Here is a 19,012-nt window from a genome sequence, read left to right as displayed (position 1 = left end):
TTCTAGTTCTACCAGCGGAACTTGAGTGGCTGGCTAGTCACAATTAGAGGAAGAGATAGAGAGGTCACTAAGTCCCTGCGGTAGCCATGGTGATGATGATGGTGATGATGATGATGGTGGTGGTGGTGGTAGTGATGGTAGTGATGGTCTTTTTATCTTTTTAACTTTTTAACTTACTTATTTATTATTGTCCTAGCCCCCTCTCCTCCTTTTTATGAAGCTGCTAATGCACTTTTTACAATGCACTTTCACTTTTACTAATGTACTTGTTGTTGTGGTTTTTAACAGAGACATTTATATTTTCCCCTAACATCTTTTTAAATTATTTATCCTGTGTTGTTGTATGTACACTGTCTACTGTCTCTGCACAATCTGTATGTTACTGCTGCAACAAATGAATTTCCCCATGGCGGGATTATTAAAGGCATACTTACTTAGGTGCATATGAGAGAGAGATATGCTGCAGATATGCTGTATCACAGATGTGCTGTACATAGAATACATTACAATGTCTTCATTTTGAAATGCTTTATTGAGTCGAGAAGAAGAGTAACTTCATTCATCTCGTAGGAAATAAAGGAATACATTTTTGATTATTAAGGAAAAGGATGATGTGTGACACATGACAATGACAATTCAAGATAGTTAATTGATGTCAATGTTTGAACCCTGCACACTGTAGATGTCATTGTTAACATATAGGATGTCAGAGATACAGTGAAACGCATTATTGTTCAATTGTGTGCTAAGAAAAATCATTGATAAATGCTGAATTCGAAAGACAGAAACAAATATGCTGCAGAGTTTATTGAATGCAGTCATAGATCTGGTCATTCTTCAAGATGATCCAGAGGTGCCCCAAGTCAAAGGACACGTGTTTAGCTTGACCTCTGAAGAGATCGATGTGGGTCCAGCCTGTCCCTTCAGGCTGTTCGATAGTGATGCCAGTCCTACAATTGTAAAACAATATACACAATTAGCCACACTTTATACTGTCAACACAATATATGAATGAATGAACGAATGAATGAATAAATGAATGAACCAATCAATCCATCAATCAATCAATCAATGGAACCTTTATTTTTCATTTAAACCTTTAAAACAATTGCGTTTAAGGAACCACAGAACAAACACTTGGGACATTCCGACAATAACAATGGTACACAAAGACAAATCTAAAAAACATACAGTACAGTAGCCAGTGCAGATTAAAATGACACTGCTGACATGTCAGAAAAGCATACACATGAATAACACAAACCTGTGGTAAATATTTCCCCCGTGATTCACGCCATAGACAGATCCATCCTGTCCCACCTCTATCATGGACAGGGCTCCCCCAATGTGCTGATAGTTACCCACCCCCTCACATGCCGCGGGAGTTACCCCCTGCAGACAGACAGACAGACAGACAATTCAGCTTCCACAAAAGTCATCAAAACACCTTAACTCTACAGTAAAAGTAAAAGTACAGTTAAGTAGAGTAGAGTTACTTAATTGATTCTGAGCAGTAGGCGTGAAGTAGCTTATAATATACATAGTACACATAATGAACATCACAAAATACACACACACACACACACACACACACACACACACACACACACACACACACACACACACACACAACAGACATTAACAACACACATAGGCCTACATTGCACAGCAAAACATATCCTGTGAGTTGAGGTAGACAAAAAGATTAAAATGACCAAGAGTGTTGTCAAGTAATAAGTCTGTGTTGTCTTATTGGTTAAGACAAAAGGCACGGCAGTTCTATATCGTTCCTCCTGACCGCCAGAGGCGGTGCTTACAGCACATGGATGTCAGCGCACGGGACGTGCAGGTCGAGTCTTAATAACAACAAATTCACTTGTGACCTGGGTGACGTCACCCCGTGACCCCGTGACCGGGGTCAAAAGACCGGTGAACCCAGGAAGTGACCTCTTTCACTTCTCGCATGCGAGTTGCAGGTTGAGTTGTTTGTTGGAAAGCGCTGGCTATAGTCTCGTGCTTTTGGCTTGGGGCTGTGTAGTTTCACCCCCCTTGAGACTGCGCTTTGGTTATTCTTCGTTGTTCATCCACCTACGGATTTATTGAAAAAAAGAGATTGTGTTTTGTCCTTTCGCCGCCTTCGCTGGGTGTTCTCGCTCGGCTGGGGCCGGCTGCCTAGCTCCGTAGCGGTGTTCTCTCGCCGCAGGACTGAGCGTGCATTTGGACTGGAGGTAAGGTTGCTTTCTTGCCTGTTTTTGTTATTGTGGTGTTTTTTCGCCACGGTTTTGATTTGCTCTGAGATACTTTGCGGCACTCGGTGCCCTTTCTGTTGCTTGCTGCTTTCGGCTTGTAGCCATAGCCTGTTTGTAGTCTTGGTCGCGGGCTGCCTTCTTATCCATACGTTTATGTTTGGGGGCCTCTTTACGGTAATTACTTACCGGTAGTTCGCGGAATCTCTGCGCTCTCGCTGGGTCCTCGCGCCTTTGTGTTCGCAGCAAGTGTATCTAGTTTCCAGCTCTTTTTTACGGGGTGCCCTCGCCCCTGTGCAAACTTTCTGCTGCTGTCTAGTGTTTGTGGCCCTTATATCGTTGTTAATTTGGGGTGCGCTCGCCCTTATGCATTGTTTACCGCCTTGTTTTTGATACTGATGACCGTTATCGTTATCATTCTTTAGTTTGTACTGGGTTTTCTGCTTGTAGCCTACGATTGTTTTTGGCCTGGCTTGTGGCCCGTCTCTTGCTATTACTAGTGTACTCTTACTGTTTTTGGGGTGCTCCCGCCCCGTAGTGTATCTTGTGGCTTTGTTTGTCTTTATTTTTCGGTTGACTGCACATATTGCTGGGGTGCTCTCGCCTCTGTGTCTTGTGGCATTGTTTGTCCCTTTTGAGACAAGTGACTACTGTTGGGGTGTTCTCGCCCCTGTCCTCTCTCTTGACGGCATGGAATATCTCCACTGCTGCGTAATCTGCCGGGCACATCTTGAGCCGGATGATGGACATCGCGAGTGCCCGTCTTGTCTGGGCCTCGGTCACCTGCAGGAGGGCTTAACCGACTTTGCCTGTGCTGATTGTATGTGCCTCCGCGTGGAAGCCAGGACTGCCAGGCTTGCGCTAGTGGCTGCACCGCAGGAGGCTCCCCGGCCCTTGGAGGGGCAGAGTGCCGTGCCTGTGCCCGGCGAGCGACATGGGGTGGCCCCTCGCCCCAAGTCTAAGTCGAAGTCTCCCCCGGCCCTTCTGGCGTCGAAGGTCCGCAAGATGTCGGCTGAGTTGGAGCAGGTGAAGGCCCTGTTGGCCGGCCTTCCGCCTCCGACGGGTACTGGTACCCCCGCACCTCCCCCGGCTGGCCAGCTGCCCGGGCACACGCCGCAGCCTCCGGCGGATGGGGGTTCCCTTATGCTTCCCTCGGATGATCGGCAGCGTGCACGCTCGCCGCCGCCTCCCCGTCTATCTCCAGCTGCTGGCTCCTGCGGCCTGGACGAGGTGTCCCTCATCGCCTTGGAGAGTTTGGATTTTGTTCGGTCTGTGGCCCATGACTCTGTCTCCCAGTCTGGCTCCCGGACGGTCAGCCCGGCTGGGTCCGTGGCGGTGTCCGAGCGCGGGCGCTCCACCGTTCAGCCCGCCTTGAGGGCCGCACTGGCCCGCCTGGGGTTGGACTCGCCCCCGGCGGACCAGCCTCCGCAGAGTGCCTTCTTTCCAAGCTCCACACAGCCCTCTGTCTTAGCCGTGCCGCCCTCGGCCCCCTACATCCAGGAGCTGCAGAGGTGCTGGACGGACCCCAGGCGTTTTGCTCACCTCCCCAGTGACTGCCGGGCTCTGGCAACCATGAGGGATGCTCCTGCTTTCGGCCTCCAGCAGATGCCAGGCATTGAGCCGTCTGTGGCGGCGTTGGTCTTATCTCCCAACGAGGCTCAGTGCAGAGTTACAGACTATCTTCTGGTCGGGGGCTATGACACGGCAGCGCGTGTGGGCAGGCTCAGCAACTGGATGTCTCATTTCCTGCTGGCCCTCGCCCAGACCTTACAAGGAACGGATGCTGGATCGCAGCTGTACGAGGCTGCTCTACAGACGTTCGCCTATTCCTCGCGGGAGCTGGGGAGGCTTATGTCTCTTCTGACCCTCGCTCGCCGCCAGGTCTGGCTGGCGCAGTCGCCGCTGGCAGAACCAGACAGGAGGGTCCTGCGTTCCCTCCCTGTTGTCCCCGGGGAGTTGTTCGGCCAGGCCGCGCAGCAGGCCCTGGACAGAAGTGCACAAGTCGTCCAGGCACGGCGACAGTATGCTGGTCTGCACCAACGTGACGCTGCGGCTTCGGCCTCTAGGAGGCCTGCGCCGGCGCAGCCACAGTATCGGCCGCGTACCCGCAGGGACTCAAGGCGGGCCAACGACTTGAGGCGGGCCGTGGACTTTCGCCGCCCCTACACGTCTCGGGCCCGCGACACCGCTCCCTCTACACCACCGGCCCCTCGTCGCCCCTCTGGGGACCGACGGGGGCGATCTGGACGACGCTGACGTCGTCCCACCGGCGGTCGGCCACTTCTCCAGCGAGCAGCTCCGGCGCTGGAGAGAGCTGACCTCGGACCCCTGGGTGCTGGTGACCCTCAAAGATGGTTACCGGATCCAATTCCAATGCCGACCGCCGAAGTTCCAAGGGGTCAAGACCACCATCATGGCCTGCCCGGAGAAGGCTCTCGTCCTCCGTCAAGAAGTCCACAGCCTCCTGGAGAAGGGTGCCATCTCTCCAGTCGAGCGGAGCAAACGGCAAGGTGGGTTTTATTCGGATTATTTTCTTGTGCCGAAAAAGGACGGTGGTATTCGCCCAATCCTAGATCTCAGGGCTTTGAACCGCCATTTGAAGACACTGCGGTTCCACATGTTACGCACTGTGGATGTGTTGACCAGCATACGAGCGGACGACTGGTTTACCAAGATCGACCTGAAGGACGCGTATTTCCATGTCCCCATTGCGCCACGCCACCGGCGGTTCCTGAGGTTCGCCTTCGAGGGTCGGGCATACGAGTTCGTGTGCTGCCCTTCGGCATTGCTCTGGCTCCCCGGGTTTTCTCCCGGTTTGTCGCAGCGGCGTTGGCGCCCCTCCAGGCCCAGGGCCTGCGCATCCTGCCTTACCTGGACGGCTGGTTAATATGTTCCCGGTCGGAGGTTCAGGCCCGCTCCGACGTAGCACATGTGCTCTCGCATGTCGCCGAGCTGGGGCTCAGGGTCAACCTGAAGAAGAGTTCGTTGGTTCCGCGTCAGGAGACTGTGTTTCTCGATATCCACCTGGACTCGAGGTCGCTGAGGGAGTTGCTCGGCAGTTTCAGGCGTGGCAGGTCGCTCACCCTCAGGTCTTTCCAGCGCCTCCTCGGCATGCTGGCCGCTGCTTCCTCTCTGGTACCGCTGGGGCTGCTGGAACTGCGCCCACTCCAGAGGTGGCTGTACGGCCTCCGCCTCCACCCGACCTTGCACCGTCGCCGGCTGATCAAGGTCACTTACACCTGCGACAAGCTTCTCCGTCCTTGGAGACGGAAGGCTTAACTCCTGCAGGGTGTCCCGCTCGCTGCTGTCCCTTCTCGGCGAGAGGTCATCACCACGGACGCCTCCCTGGAAGGATGGGGTGCGGTCTGGCAGTGCCGGACGGCGAGGGGCCGCTGGGATTCTCTGCAGCGGCGGCAGCACCTCAATGTTTTGGAGCTGCAGGCTGTCTTTCTCGGCCTGCGGCATTTCCGCTCGGACCTGGCTGGCAGGCACGTCCTGGTGAGGTCCGACAACTGCACGGTGGTATACTACATCAACCACCAGGGTGGCACCAAGTCCCTCCGGTGCTTGAAGGTGGCCCGGCGGCTGCTGCGATGGGCCCATCGGCATCTCCTGAGCATCCGGGCTGCGTATTTACCAGGTGCCGTCAACAATGCAGCGGACCTGTTGTCTCGGCAGGACCCCAGTCCCGGGGAGTGGCGGCTCAACCCAGCGGTGGTTCTCGCCATCTGGGAACGATTTGGCAGGGCGGAGGTGGATCTCTTTGCATGCCAGGAGTCGACGCACTGCCCCCTATGGTTCAGTGTTCACGGCCCCAGTCCTCTGGGCCAGGACGCACTGGCGCATGCGTGGCCGAGACGGCTGCTTTACGCATTCCCCCCACTGCCACTGATGGTGCAGACTCTTCACAGAGTGATGGTGGACAGTCATTCGCTTCTGCTGGTGGCTCCTCGGTGGCCCGGGAGAGTCTGGTTTCCTCAGCTGTTGGACGGGGACCCCTGGTGCCTGCCGGTGAGGCGGGACCTTCTATCACAGCTAGGGGGCCAGATCTGGCACCCGGATCCGGCCCGGATGCAGCTCTGGGTTTGGCCAGGTCTTTGTGTGCCGGCGGTGGTCCATACCATTGCCAGCTCAAGGGCACCCTCCACCAATGCCCTCTATGCCAATCGGTGGAGACTATTCTCCAAATGGTGCCTGGCCCAGGGCGTGGAGCCTACACGCTGTCCCATGCCTGCCATTCTGCAGTTCCTCCAGTCGCTGTTCGACAAGGGTCTTACTCCTTCCACCATCAAGGTGTACGCTGCTGCCATCTCTGCACATCATGCCAGGGTTGATGGGCGTACAGTGGGATCCCATCCTTTGGTGGCTCGCTTCCTCAGGGGCGCTCTCCGCTTGAGGCCCCCCCGGCGGGCCCGGGTGCCCACGTGGGATCTGCCCTTGGTGCTGCAGGCTCTCTGCAATGCACCTTTTGAACCCATGCTGACTGCGGACGTCAGCTGGCTCTCCATAAAGACTGCATTCCAATTCTGGCCATTACGTCTGCCAAGCGCGTTGGGGAATTGCACGCGCTGTCGGTTGGTGGTGACTGCCTGCAGTGGCACCCAGATGGAAGTGGGGTTACTCTGTGGCCTAACCCCTCCTTCCTGCCGAAGACCCTCTCTTCTGGCTTTGTGAATCAGCCTCTCAGCCTGTCTGCGTTTACGGCGGCTCAGGGGGAAGAGTCAGAACTTTTATGCCCTGTTCGTGCCCTCAGGATGTACGTGTCCCGTACTGAGGGCTTCCGTCTGTGTGATGCCCTCTTCCTGTGCCACACAGGTCCGAGGAGGGGCTTGGCACTCTCGAAGCAGAGACTGTCCAAGTGGATAGTGGAGGCCATACTGCATGCCTACAGGCACGGTGGCTCCGCAGTTCCTCGGGATGTTCGGGCACACTCCACTGGTGTGGCGGCTTCCTGGGCTTCGTTGAGGGGCGTTCCCCTCTCTGACATTTGCAGCGCTGCCTCCTGGGCATCCAGCTGCACGTTCACTCGTTTTTACAGGATTAATGTTGTCCCACATAATCCTGTCCCGATGGCGGTGGTTCCGGGCCCGTCACAGCAACTCTGAGTACGGGTAGGCACCCCTCGTGACTTTGTTGGTATTGGTCATCCATGTGCTGTAAGCACCGCCTCTGGCGGTCAGGAGGAACGATATAGAACGAGGGTTATGTATATAACCACGGTTCTATGAGTTCCGGATGATCGCCAGAGCTTGGCTGTCACTCGGAAGTTTATGCGAGAAGATTTGCCAAGAGGTCACTTCCTGGGTTCACCGGTCTTTTGACCCCGGTCACGGGGTCACGGGGTGACGTCACCCAGGTCACAAGTGAATTTGTTGTTATTAAGACTCGACCTGCACGTCCCGTGCGCTGACATCCATGTGCTGTAAGCACCGCCTCTGGCGGTCATCCGGAACTCATAGAACCGTGGTTATATACATAACCCTCGTTTTATTTGAATAGCATTGATTCTTGAAAGTTTGGCTTTAAAACCTGTCCCACTCATAAAAGTGCCTATTCTGTTAAAAATTAACTACATTTTAATGAGGAAAAGAAATGCAGGCAATAAGGGGTCTGTTACACAAATGAACATTTATTTGTTTAATTGTAATTTTATTGTTTTTCATTATTGTGTTCTTCCCCACCCACCAATAAAACCTGCTGTCCTAAGCACAGGTATTATTATTTCAATGATTGTCTGAATGGAAATCTCACTGATGGAATTGAATAATATTGCATGTAAGAACATATTGAAATAATTCGACAGAACTGCAAACACTGAGTTTAGAACAATATTTACCATTATTTTCTGGATTTGTCCCACAAGGTCATCTACATTACTGACGACCCATTTTCAAACCTTCAGCTCCCATAAGCTTACGGTTTTGTCTTATATTTGTTAATTGGCTAAATTTGATCAATGCTACTGTCACAACCACAACATCACTAAAAGTATGCAGCGGTAATCTTACCTTCCTGATGTAGATGTGGTTTCCCTTGGACACTCCCCAGCAGCTGATAGGGCCACAACTGTAGTACTTCAGGCCACCAGGGATGTTAGTCCACTCTGACTTCTCCCTACATGGTTGTATTGAAGAGCCTTTATTCAGACAATAGATATGGTCGTTGGAATTCACTCCTGCCATGAACTCATCTCCACCTGCATCAATCTGCTTCAGAAGCCCTGGTAGAAAGAAAACATGTAAATTAATATTATATTTTAATATAATATAACAATTTAATATTAATATAACATATTTTGATAGGCCCATTGTGATCAACTTACATTAAATACAAAATGTGACATTATATTACATTGTTGTATATTCTTATCCCGTTCGCATAGTGAAATGGACGAGGCGGAGCGTTCTAAACAGCCCGACGGCGCAGCCGAAGGGCTGTTCGCTTCGCCAAGTCCATTTTCCCTTGATATCGGGACACCTCGAAGGTCGCTAGTCCAGTTACCAGCATTTAAGTATTAATTTATTAATATGTTGATCTAAGGCTTCGTGAGAAGGTAGATTCACCACTGCGCTTGGTACGTTGCTATGGGCACCACTTCCTAATCTAGTGAGACGCGCCTCTATCGGAGGCATGTTAGGACGCGCACAGAATGTTGGGGTGACTTGACAACCAAATGCGATAGAATTGACGACTGGGTTTTTGACTTGACAACCAGATGCGATAGAATTAGTAACAGGGTCATGACTAGACAACCAGATGCGATAGATCTAACGACGTGGTCTTGACTAGACAACTTCGCCAAAGTTAGAAAAGAAGCAACTTGGACGCCCGCATGACATCATAGGTGTCCTGCTACTGGGGAATAAAGGACACCTGCTCAGCCAATCAGAAGACATTCCGTCTGCTCACTGGGTGATAATGTATATTCTTATCCTGTTTGCATAGTGAAATGGAGGGCAGGAAATTAGTGGAAGAGATAAATGCAAATGATCAGGAAATGACCTCAAGTCAGACTCAAACCCAGTTTTACAGTAAGGCACCTTAGCCCGCTGAGCCACAGCACCCCCCTTAAAATATTCTATTTCTCAGCCAGTTCTTACCCGGGATCTGCACCCACTTTCCAGCAACAAGTTTGAAGATGTTGTTTTCCTTGTTCACTCCCCAGACTCCGGCTGGTCCCACAGTAACATGCTGCAATTTTCCTGGTACGTGACACCAAGTACTCTCGTGTAGTGTGTAGATGTTGTTGGCGCTGTTCACTCCAAACACCTGACCCCCACCAACATCAATCTGCACCAGGGCACCCTCGACCCGCGTGCATCCGGCTAGGGGGAGAAAGTGCATCGATACATCATTTATTTATTTTTTTCAAGGGAAAAAAAGATTAATGACTTTGAACTCACAACCTAAAACAACCTAAACACTCAACCTTAGAAAAACGTTGTTATGTGTGATGCTCCTCCAGCCAAAAGTTACAAGTCTTTATGTCTGACAACGGACTGCGAAAGTGGCTGACAGTCGTAGTTCTTCACAGTGCTAAGGTCAGGTTAGACTCTACACACATACCCATCTGATTTTGCAAACACACATTGTAAAATACTAATCAATCAATCATTCAATCATGACTCCGCATGCATTTGCAAGTACATGTGTGTGAGCTTACCATCGCAGGAAGTGGGCATCCAAAGCAAGGCAAGGAAAAGTATTGCAATGTTAAGACACATGGTTCTTCCTCTCAGAAGTGATGTTCTGTGAAGTAAATGTCTGCAGGAGTGTGGCCTCTTTTTTATACATGTGCTGCCCATTGTGAAGGCCATGCACATGATCATGTCCACCTGTCCACGCCCCATGTTTAAATAAGAACCACACTCTATTTGCTTCATTTCATTTATTGTTTATTTAACAGGGACAGTGCACAACATACAATTGAGCCAGATTATACCCCTATGGCTAATTTTCATCTGTAGTCCCTGGACAGGAATTGGTGTTAAAGGGACAGTTTGGTCAATTTCAACATGCAGTTGTATTGCTCACGCCAGTGTTTCCCAACCTTTTTTGAGCCAGGGCACACTTTTTCCCTTCAAAAAATCTTGCGGCACACCACCAACCAAAAATGATGAAATAATGAAAACAAATTATAGTAGCCGCCTAACAATATAGTCATTCTTATAAAAATGTCTTGAATAGCAGTCAAATAAACACAAACGTGTTTTTTTTTTTAATCATCTTTTAAATTTCCTCTTTCAAATAAAAAGTGCACTTTGTCCCTTCTTAAGGAAGCTATAAACTTCAAAGTAGGCCTAGGCTTACTATTTACAAATTGTTATTCCAAAAGCATTCTATTTGCAGGAATGTAGAAAATAATGTTTATTCTGACAGTAGCAATGTTATTTAGAAAAGATTTCACTGTTACATTCAAGATTCAAGATTCTTTTAATAGTCCCAAAGGAAATTTGTCTTGGACATACATAGCTGCCACATACACACATTATGAATATGCATGTTTAATATCAATCTCTGTTCAATGCCTTGCAAAATAGAACGCTTTCTCTAATTGCGTCTCCATCCACAAAACGCACATTGGCCAGGAGTTGCGCATGTCCACTAATATCAGCCTCGTCAAGTTGCAACGCAAATTTCTCACGGATACGGATCTTTTCCAAAACCACACTTTCGATGTCAGCAGACATGTCATCAATGTCTGGAAATTGTGTTAATTGAGAGTGAGACTTTGGCTATTTCTTTAACCGCTTAAGGTCCAAGCATCTCATTTAGCCTACAATGGCTTTGCAGGCAGGTAGCGTCTCTGACTTTGTGACTTTTTTGATTTATCTACAAGTTCAGCTACGTGGTAGCTAGCTTTAAGGTTCTCGTTCACCTTTTCCCCTCACAAATGTTGCTTGGTTCTCTGTTTGCTTACGCAGGCCAACGAAATAGTCTGCACTCTTGTTTTGTGAAGGGTGTTTCGTTTACATACCAAGCACAATGGAATCGGTGCCGTTGCATCCCACGTACAAGTACCGGTAGTCCTAAATCCAAATGAAATGCAACTCTCTTTGTATTGACTCGAGCTCACGGCACGGCATTTGCCTTGTTTGACAGCTAGGCCTACTACAATGCAATTGGCTACCTGCTGCCACCTAGTGATAAGGAATTATTACATGATTAGGACGCCAGTCAACAGCAGACACTACATAATGACATATAGGCATTATTTGCTGATAATAATGAATTATTTTGTTCTTTCTTTTTTTTTTTTTTGAAAACAAGAATTTTCCACGGCACACCTGACGATCTCTCACGGCACACTAGTGTGCCGCGGCACAGTGGTTGGGAAACACTGGCTCACGCTACCCTTGACTTGTCAGTACCTGGTGATGCCACATTTTTCGGCTCAGCCCTTTCCGAGATATGAGCAATTCTAATGGGGGCAGCGTTTGTTTACATTTTTAAAAAATGAAACATAGGCCAACTCCAAATATTTTCCCAAAAGGTATTGCTGTTTGCTAGTTGTCTGCTGATGTTTTATAACCTTTTGAATGTTTTTGGGAATAAATAAAAATGTTTTTTTGAAATGTAAACAAAGAGCTGCCCCATTACAATGACCAGGATCTCGGAAACGGCTGAAGAAGAAGAAAAAAAAATCTCAGGCACTGACAAGTCCAGGGTAGTGTGAGCATTACAACTGCATGTTGAAATTGACCAAACTGTCCCTTTAAGATAAAAAAAATAGGTCCCCAAATTGTAGTCCCCCTGTAGATGATGCTTTTGTATTATTTGTGGGTTTGCTCAGACTCACAAATCACGTACGGGGAGAGGGAGCAAGATCATTTATAATTAAAAAAGAGAATAAACAGCAGTTTCAAAAAGTTATAAAATTGTCCAGACCAAATAAACTATACTTCTGTATGACAGGACAGTGATGGTATATGTTGGATTTTCTTATCCAGAATGTTTAGTGCTTGTTCATAGGATTTGTGTATCAGTGACAAGGCAGTTGTATTTGCTTGAGACCAGGTGGCCAAGCAATATGAAATATGTGTTAAAATCATACAGTGGAAGTAAAATTTGGCTGCCTCTGTTGTCAACTGATTCCTTATTACCTTGACATTTAGGAGATTCATTTTAACTCAACAATTATCGTTCGTAACCAGTTAATGTTCGCCCGCCGCCAGGGATCCAAGTACAGTCATTTTTGCAGCTAAAAATGTCTATTTTTGGAAATTCAAAATGGCGGACCATGGAGAAGATCCACCTTTTCATGTATGAAAAGTGCAATTTTTCCAGTCATAATGAATACTTAGAATTTGATGGTGGTGGTCAGTATTCATGAAAAAGGTAACATTAGTGAATGGGCAGCATGAATTCTGGAAATAAATAACTAAAAATCTCACACAGTGTCCCTTTAACGTTCGCCCGCTGCCGGTGGGAGAGAGCCCCGCCGGTGGGTGCAACTCAACGAGCTGTCTCCACCATGAGGTCCACACTACCAGGCCCGATGGCAGCACCTGGCGCCCTCGACGCCAGGCTGCCCGACCAGGGGAGCACCTGCATGGGCTGGCATGGGGCACACGAGACCCCCTCTCTCCACCTGAAGATCCACTACCAGGCCCCAACAGAGGGTCAGCCGTGGCTTAGTGGTTAGAAAGTTGGTCTTTCAATCTAGGGGTTGCCGGTTCGAATTCCCCTGACCTCTCCCTACATCTCCATCCATGGCTGAAAGTGCCCTTGAGCAAGGCACCTAACCCCACATTGCTCCAGGGACTGTAACCAATACCCTGAAAAATAATAGTTGTAAGTCGCTTTGAATAAATGAAAGTGTCAGCTAAGTGCAATGTAATGTAATGTAATAATAACAGACACCCAGGGCTGAGCTGACACCACCATGCCCCACCAAGGGGCACTTGCCTTGGGTCACTAGGCCACAGTAGACACCTCCATATTACCAGGCACGAGCAGGAGCCCAAGGCTGAACTGACACCTACCACACTACCAGGCCCACACATAGGCTAATTGCCAGGTGTAGCTGGGGTTTGCAGCTGCAGGTACACGCTGCCACCCGCCGGCGGATAATTAATACGTCAAGTCAAGTCAGCTTTCATTGTCACTTTCATCATATGCACAAGACATACAAAGAAAAATGAAATTACCTTTGCTCTCTATACCATGCCAGGACAAGACATATACAAAACTGACATTTTTCAGACCGACAAAGTGTAAGACAGGACAGGTAACAGTGATAGACTGGTAACAATGGACAATCATAAATTATAAATACAGTACAAATGAACATTTAACATTTAACATTCAACATGTAGACATGTAGACATACATAGAATGTAGACACTACAATAATAGAAATAATAACAGTGAAAGTAACAGTCTAATAACAATGCAAGTGGTAGGTTCCAGGACTGAGGTAGTGCAGGTAAGGTGCAGTCTCTGGTACTGTGTGTTTGTGTGTGTGTGTGTGTGTGTGTGTGTGTGTGTGTGTGTGTGTGTTTGTGTGTGTGTGTGTGTGTGTGTGTGTGTTCTTGTGGGTAGTGCAGGTACAGTCCAATAGTGGATTACAAAAGTCAAACTGTGCTTTTTCAACATGGTCCATTGTAGTCCAGTGGTCTAGCATTTAGCAGCATAGTTGGAGGTGCAAGTCTCACAGTGCAAGCAGTTCTTGGAAGTGTAGATCAGAGAGTGCAGGTAAGGTGCAGTTGCGTGGAGCAGTTCCATAGGTTGTGTGTGTGCGTGTGTGTGTGTGTTTTGTGGTGTGCGTGTGTGTGTCTTTTTAACAATCAAATGCCCGCGTGCAGGTACAATATTCAATCAGCCTGCAATTCCAGGTCCTTGTGATCCTCCAGTGATTGAAGCTGGCGTTTAAAAGTGTACACGCCGTCGCCATGTTTTTCCGGCGTGGTTCAGCGGAACAAGTTGACTTATGTCGGCATAATGTCACAAAAAATTCAGAAAAGAACGCGCTCCACCGCTGAGGCGAGCGCCGAACCAACAAGCTCCATCGACGGAGACGAAACAGAGACTGAATGGGAGGTTGAAAGCGATTCAGACACTGAAGTGAATACAGATCTGGAGAACGCTTCGCTGTAGGCGAGACCTTCTGACTCGGAAATGTACTGTAAGTACCAATGTGTATTACAGTGGTGATAGCTGGGTCTGACCCACAACGAGACAGCCGGTGTTCTGTCGAGATGAGTTGCCTCGTCGAGATGAGCGACCGCTAGCCTTACTCGCCTTACTTAGTGGTGTTCTATCGATTTGCGCTGCCTCATCTAAATGAGCGACCTTGATTTTCCGTGGAAGACGTTTCAATCGGCCATGGTCCACGTAGGATCCTGTTTTAATAACCATTACTTTATTTAGGCCTATGTCAGGGACAGGGGCGTGCAATCGTTCATGCGGAGTTTAATAAGAATGTGCGGCTGCTGATCACTAAAAAAAAAACATGAGCCTCTCGTTTGAGCAAGTTAAACGTGCCATATGAAAGAGACTGAGCTGAGTTTGAGCAAATACAGGACTGGAGAAAGTGTTTGGGATCAGGGCCTGGCTACGGGTTGTTTAATGCAGCCATTTGCTGTTGGTTTGGTTTCAATGCGACGTGGGCCTGTCTCGCAATGAGAATGCCTCCTCTACATAAATAGTCTTTTCTGATCAATGTTACAATGTTCGAGGCTGAGTGAGTGGGCGATTACTGTTAGGCAACAAAGTAGCAAATGTTTGAGGCCACACTATTTCGCAGATTTTCCAAACTGAGAATGCATGTAGTAGGCCTGATATTATGGGTAGGCTACAAAAAGCATTGCTGGATTGGAGAACCAAGTTAAGTCTGAGTCACTAGGCTACACAGGTGAATGATCTGCTGGATGATCCACGCTATTTCCCATTTTTTTCCCCAGGGGATATATCGTAACTTTCAGTCGATGACAGTCGGTGGATAGGCTAACTAGGCTATGGATGACTGGTGGTTACCTCAGGAGATACCGTTTGAGTCACTAAAGTTGACAGTCTCAGGGGATATAGGCCCTATCGTAACTTTCAGTCCATGACAGTCGGTGGTGACTACACAAGGAATCAACATCACCACCATCAAATTAATATCACAATTAACAATTTTGTGATCCACGCTATTTCCCGTTTTTATCCATAGCCTATCGTAACTTTCAGTCGATGACAGTCGGTGGATATAACTAGAGACTATCGATGACATAATAGTGGTAACCTCAGAGTTTGAGTGATCCACGCTATTTCCCGTTTTTTTCCCCATATTTTGACAGTCGGTGGATAACTAGACTATCAATGACATAATAGTGGTAACCTCAGTGGTAACCTCAGAGTTTGAGTCACTAAAGTTGACAGTCTCAGGGGATACACCGTAACTGCGGTCGCACAATTCGATGGGCAATCACCCGCGAAAACGCATGCTCAGTAGCGAAAAGGATCACATCTCATCGGGTCGCTCATATAGACCAGGGGCTTCTCGGACAGGGTAACATATTTTGTAAGGCTCAGTGCTTTGTTTCTATTACAGAGATGAATACACACCTCCCGCAAAGAGGATTGGTGGGAGAGGAGTAGGCAGGCCTCAAGGTAGTCAGTCGTGGCTCAGTGGTTAGAGCACTGGGTTGGCAACCCCAAGTGTTCCCGGTTCAATGCCCGACTGAACCACGGCTGAAGTGCCCTAGAGCAAGGCACCTAACCCACACACTGCTCCACGGGTGCCGCTCTGCAGGCAGCCCACTGCTACGGACTAGTGTGTGTACTTCAATGTGATTCACTAGTCCAAATGGGATAAATGCAGAGAAAGAATTTCCCCTAGGGGACCAACATTGGCTCCAATCCAAAAATTGGCTTATTAAAAAAAAGGTAGGCCTCCCGGCAGGGGTAGTGGCAGAGGCAGAGGAGTAGGCCGGCCCCCTGGCCACGAGGAAGGGGGGTGGGGGGGAGACTTGCCCCAAATTGAAGATGGACGTGGATGGCAGGACACCGAGGTACAGGATATACTTCCACAACAACCAGTGTTTAGACTAACTTGTACGCCTGGTCCGCAAGTTATTACTGGGTGAAATTATAGCATCTTGGATGCCTAAGATGCCTATTCATCTCCCAGGAAGTTTTACAAACAGTCCTCAGAAACACCAACAAATTTGGGAGACGGAAGCATACGCTGGATTGGGAAGAACTGACCATGGCAGATATGTTCAGCTATCTATCTCTGATCATTTACATGGGCCTTGTTCATGCACCAGCTCTTACAGACTACTGGAGGAGGTCAGCATTGTATGGCTTCCCGTGGGCGGGCTCAACCATGTCTGGCCGTAAATTCCACCAATATTCATCTGTCTTATCCTGAAGGGGACGAGCTCAATGCGGATCGGAGAGGCAACCCTGAGTTCGACCGGCTTCAGAAGATTAAGCCCCTCTACAACCAAATCCGGCAGAACTGCATGGCCAACTTCCAGCCAGGCCAGAACATCGCCATTGATGTACAGATGGTTGCCTCCCATGCCAGGATAGGAATCCGCCACAGGCACCACCAGCACCACCTGATGTGCTGCATATACCTCCTCACTTCGGGGAAGATGGAACAGAGGGACGGCGACAGTGTGTGAATTGTAAGCAAAAGACACCACTATTATGCACCACATGCATGGTACCCACAAGGAACTGTTACAAGTACTGGCATATAAAAGGCCAGAGAAACAGGGAATGAGGTCAATAAATTGACCTCCATATATGTAGCCTCAGGTTTAACCATGTTATATTGTGGGCTTTATTAAACGTGCAGGTGTTGTCTAAGTCCCGTACTTGGTGTTTAGGCCTAACTAGGTGACTGACTGAATGTCGTCGCAGTTTTCCCCCTGCTGTGATTGTTGGGAGTGTGTGCTTGTCTCGTCGGTTGGGGTGTGGAACCCCCTTCCTTGATGTAACTGGTTAATGCGGCGGGCTGCTGTTTAGTTTAGGTAGACTGAACTGGTTAGATGCGCCGAGTGATGGTGTGTGCGTAACGTTTGAAGTGGTTGTGTGAGTGGGGTTGCATGACTGTTTATGTACTTTTGTTTTGAGCGAGACTGTGCTCTTGAACGAGCGAACGACCCGTCCTGTATTTTGGTTCTGTGTTTTGTTTGTTATTTTATGATTATATGTAAATTACCACACTGGCCCAGTCTCTTCCCACTGCCTGGATAACCGGCTCCTTGAGCTTCCTGGTTGCAGTGCCATAGTGTAAGGTGCCCTCTTAGTGCCATCGCGTGAATTGGTTGCAGTCTCAACGGTGTGGGTTGATGTGGGTTTCCTTAACTAGAACTAACGTGTTTGCTGTGTATTGCGGTGATTACTTTGCTCTGTATTTTATTGGCATCTCAAGGGGTGGACGGCATTCCGAGGTCAGTTGGGATAATGGGATCAGTGATGGTGTGGAACCTGTTTTATCTGTTTGTTTTGTTTTAAGACGTGTCTCAAATCATCTGTCGCAATGCTTGTTTGTTACACCTGAACCCTTTTACACAGAGAATATTAAGAACGTGAAATAATAAAATAAGAGAATTAACTGTTACCCTGCATTCTGTCTCTGCCTTTTAAAACGAACCTGTTGTGCTTTGGTTGCTATTCAATATTTCTGGGTGGCGAAATTCCCCCAGTGGCGTAGTCGTGCAATTCCATGCAAATATAATAGTAATTAATTTCTGGTCTTATTGCCATCATTCGGTCCACCTTACTACACTAGGAAAACCTCGGTGAAAAGCTCAAAACCTCCAGCGCTGCAGACCTCCAGAGTGAGAACCGGACCTCCGCGGACCGGCAGCCAGAAAACGTGTGCTCTCGATGGGCTTCGTCATGCGTCAGACTCGGTAGGAACGAGACCTCCAGAGAGTGAGTTTTTTGTGCCGAAAAGCTCGCTTCTGATAATTAGAGGAACCCCCTCCGCGAACTTGTCTTTTTCGTACTCCCCAAATTAATGGCCGTCAATGGGACCTCCAGAGGCGGTTTTGGCAGTGCGTGTTTTTTGGATCCTTTGGACTGGACTTTTTTACAAGACTTGAAGTTTCAGCGGGAGAATTGCCTTCACAGTGGACTACACTGACATTTATTTGGGTTAACATTTATTTTCTCCATTTCCCCCCCAAGAATGTTAGTGTTTTATTCCAAATATTTTTGTGACAGTACATTTGATTGGTCTTCTGGCTATTTAGTGACATACTCCAGAGTCATGCCTTTCTAACAAGACCATGGATGTTAGTTTAGCACAAACTGGGTAATTGTAACCCCTGCAGTTAAAGATGACAAAAATGTATAAAATTCTTCTGAGCGTTAAATGACCCCTAACCACCCCCAATGCACAAATGGTTTTGTCTTTCATTACGAAAGGAAAAAAACCTGCGGCCTTGTTTTGGTTTTGTGCCACTACCACGGCCCCTGTGAAAATTTTCATAATTCCCTCCTCCCTAATGAAGGCCCCAGTTACAGCTGAAGAAAAACAGCACAAAAGAACAATGCTGCCACCACCATACTTCATGTTAGGTATGGTGCTATTGCGGTGATGTTTTGCACCAAACATATCCTTTTGAATTATGACCAAAAAGTTCAATCTTGGTGAGGTAAATTTTTCAAAAAATACTTCTGTGATCTCCCAAATGCATGTGGGAAGATGTGTTATGGTCAGGTGAAACTGAGGTTGAACATTTTGGACATAATTCCAAAAGGTATTTTTGGCACAAAACATCACCGCAATAACACCATACCTAACATGAAGTATGGTG

At 48.2% G+C, this 19,012-nt stretch overlaps 1 protein-coding gene across 1 annotated transcript; it reads right to left on the bottom strand.

Annotated features, from left to right (window-relative positions):
• Nucleotides 1-513: 513 nt before the first annotated feature.
• On the bottom strand, nucleotides 514-10,039 carry LOC134468663 (fish-egg lectin-like). The gene is made up of 5 exons (XM_063222557.1): nucleotides 9,910-10,039; nucleotides 9,347-9,571; nucleotides 8,255-8,466; nucleotides 1,265-1,392; nucleotides 514-950 (listed from the first exon to the last, which is right to left on the bottom strand). The coding sequence occupies exons 1-5, from the start codon at nucleotides 9,968-9,970 to the stop codon at nucleotides 806-808; spliced, it is 771 nt and encodes a 256-aa protein (XP_063078627.1). The 5' UTR covers nucleotides 9,971-10,039; the 3' UTR covers nucleotides 514-805.
• Between the last annotated feature and the right edge of the window lie 8,973 nt (nucleotides 10,040-19,012).

The sequence above is a fragment of the Engraulis encrasicolus genome, chromosome 18 (assembly GCF_034702125.1).
Source record: "Engraulis encrasicolus isolate BLACKSEA-1 chromosome 18, IST_EnEncr_1.0, whole genome shotgun sequence".
In the NCBI taxonomy this organism is placed as follows: domain Eukaryota; kingdom Metazoa; phylum Chordata; class Actinopteri; order Clupeiformes; family Engraulidae; genus Engraulis; species Engraulis encrasicolus.
The sequence above is the reverse complement of the archived record's forward strand: the minus strand, read 5'-3'. Positions and strand labels throughout refer to the sequence as shown.

Excerpts from the sequence above, each read along its gene's own strand:
- LOC134468663 (XM_063222557.1), bottom strand. The coding sequence starts at position 9,970 with ATGTGTCTTAACATTGCAATACTTTTCCTTGCCTTGCTTTGGATGCCC. Across the intron at positions 8,467-9,346 it reads AAAGTGGGTGCAGATCCCGG|GGCTTCTGAAGCAGATTGAT; the intron begins GTAAGAACTGGC and ends TCTTTCTACCAG. Across the intron at positions 951-1,264 it reads GGGGGAAATATTTACCACAG|GACTGGCATCACTATCGAAC; the intron begins GTTTGTGTTATT and ends TTACAATTGTAG.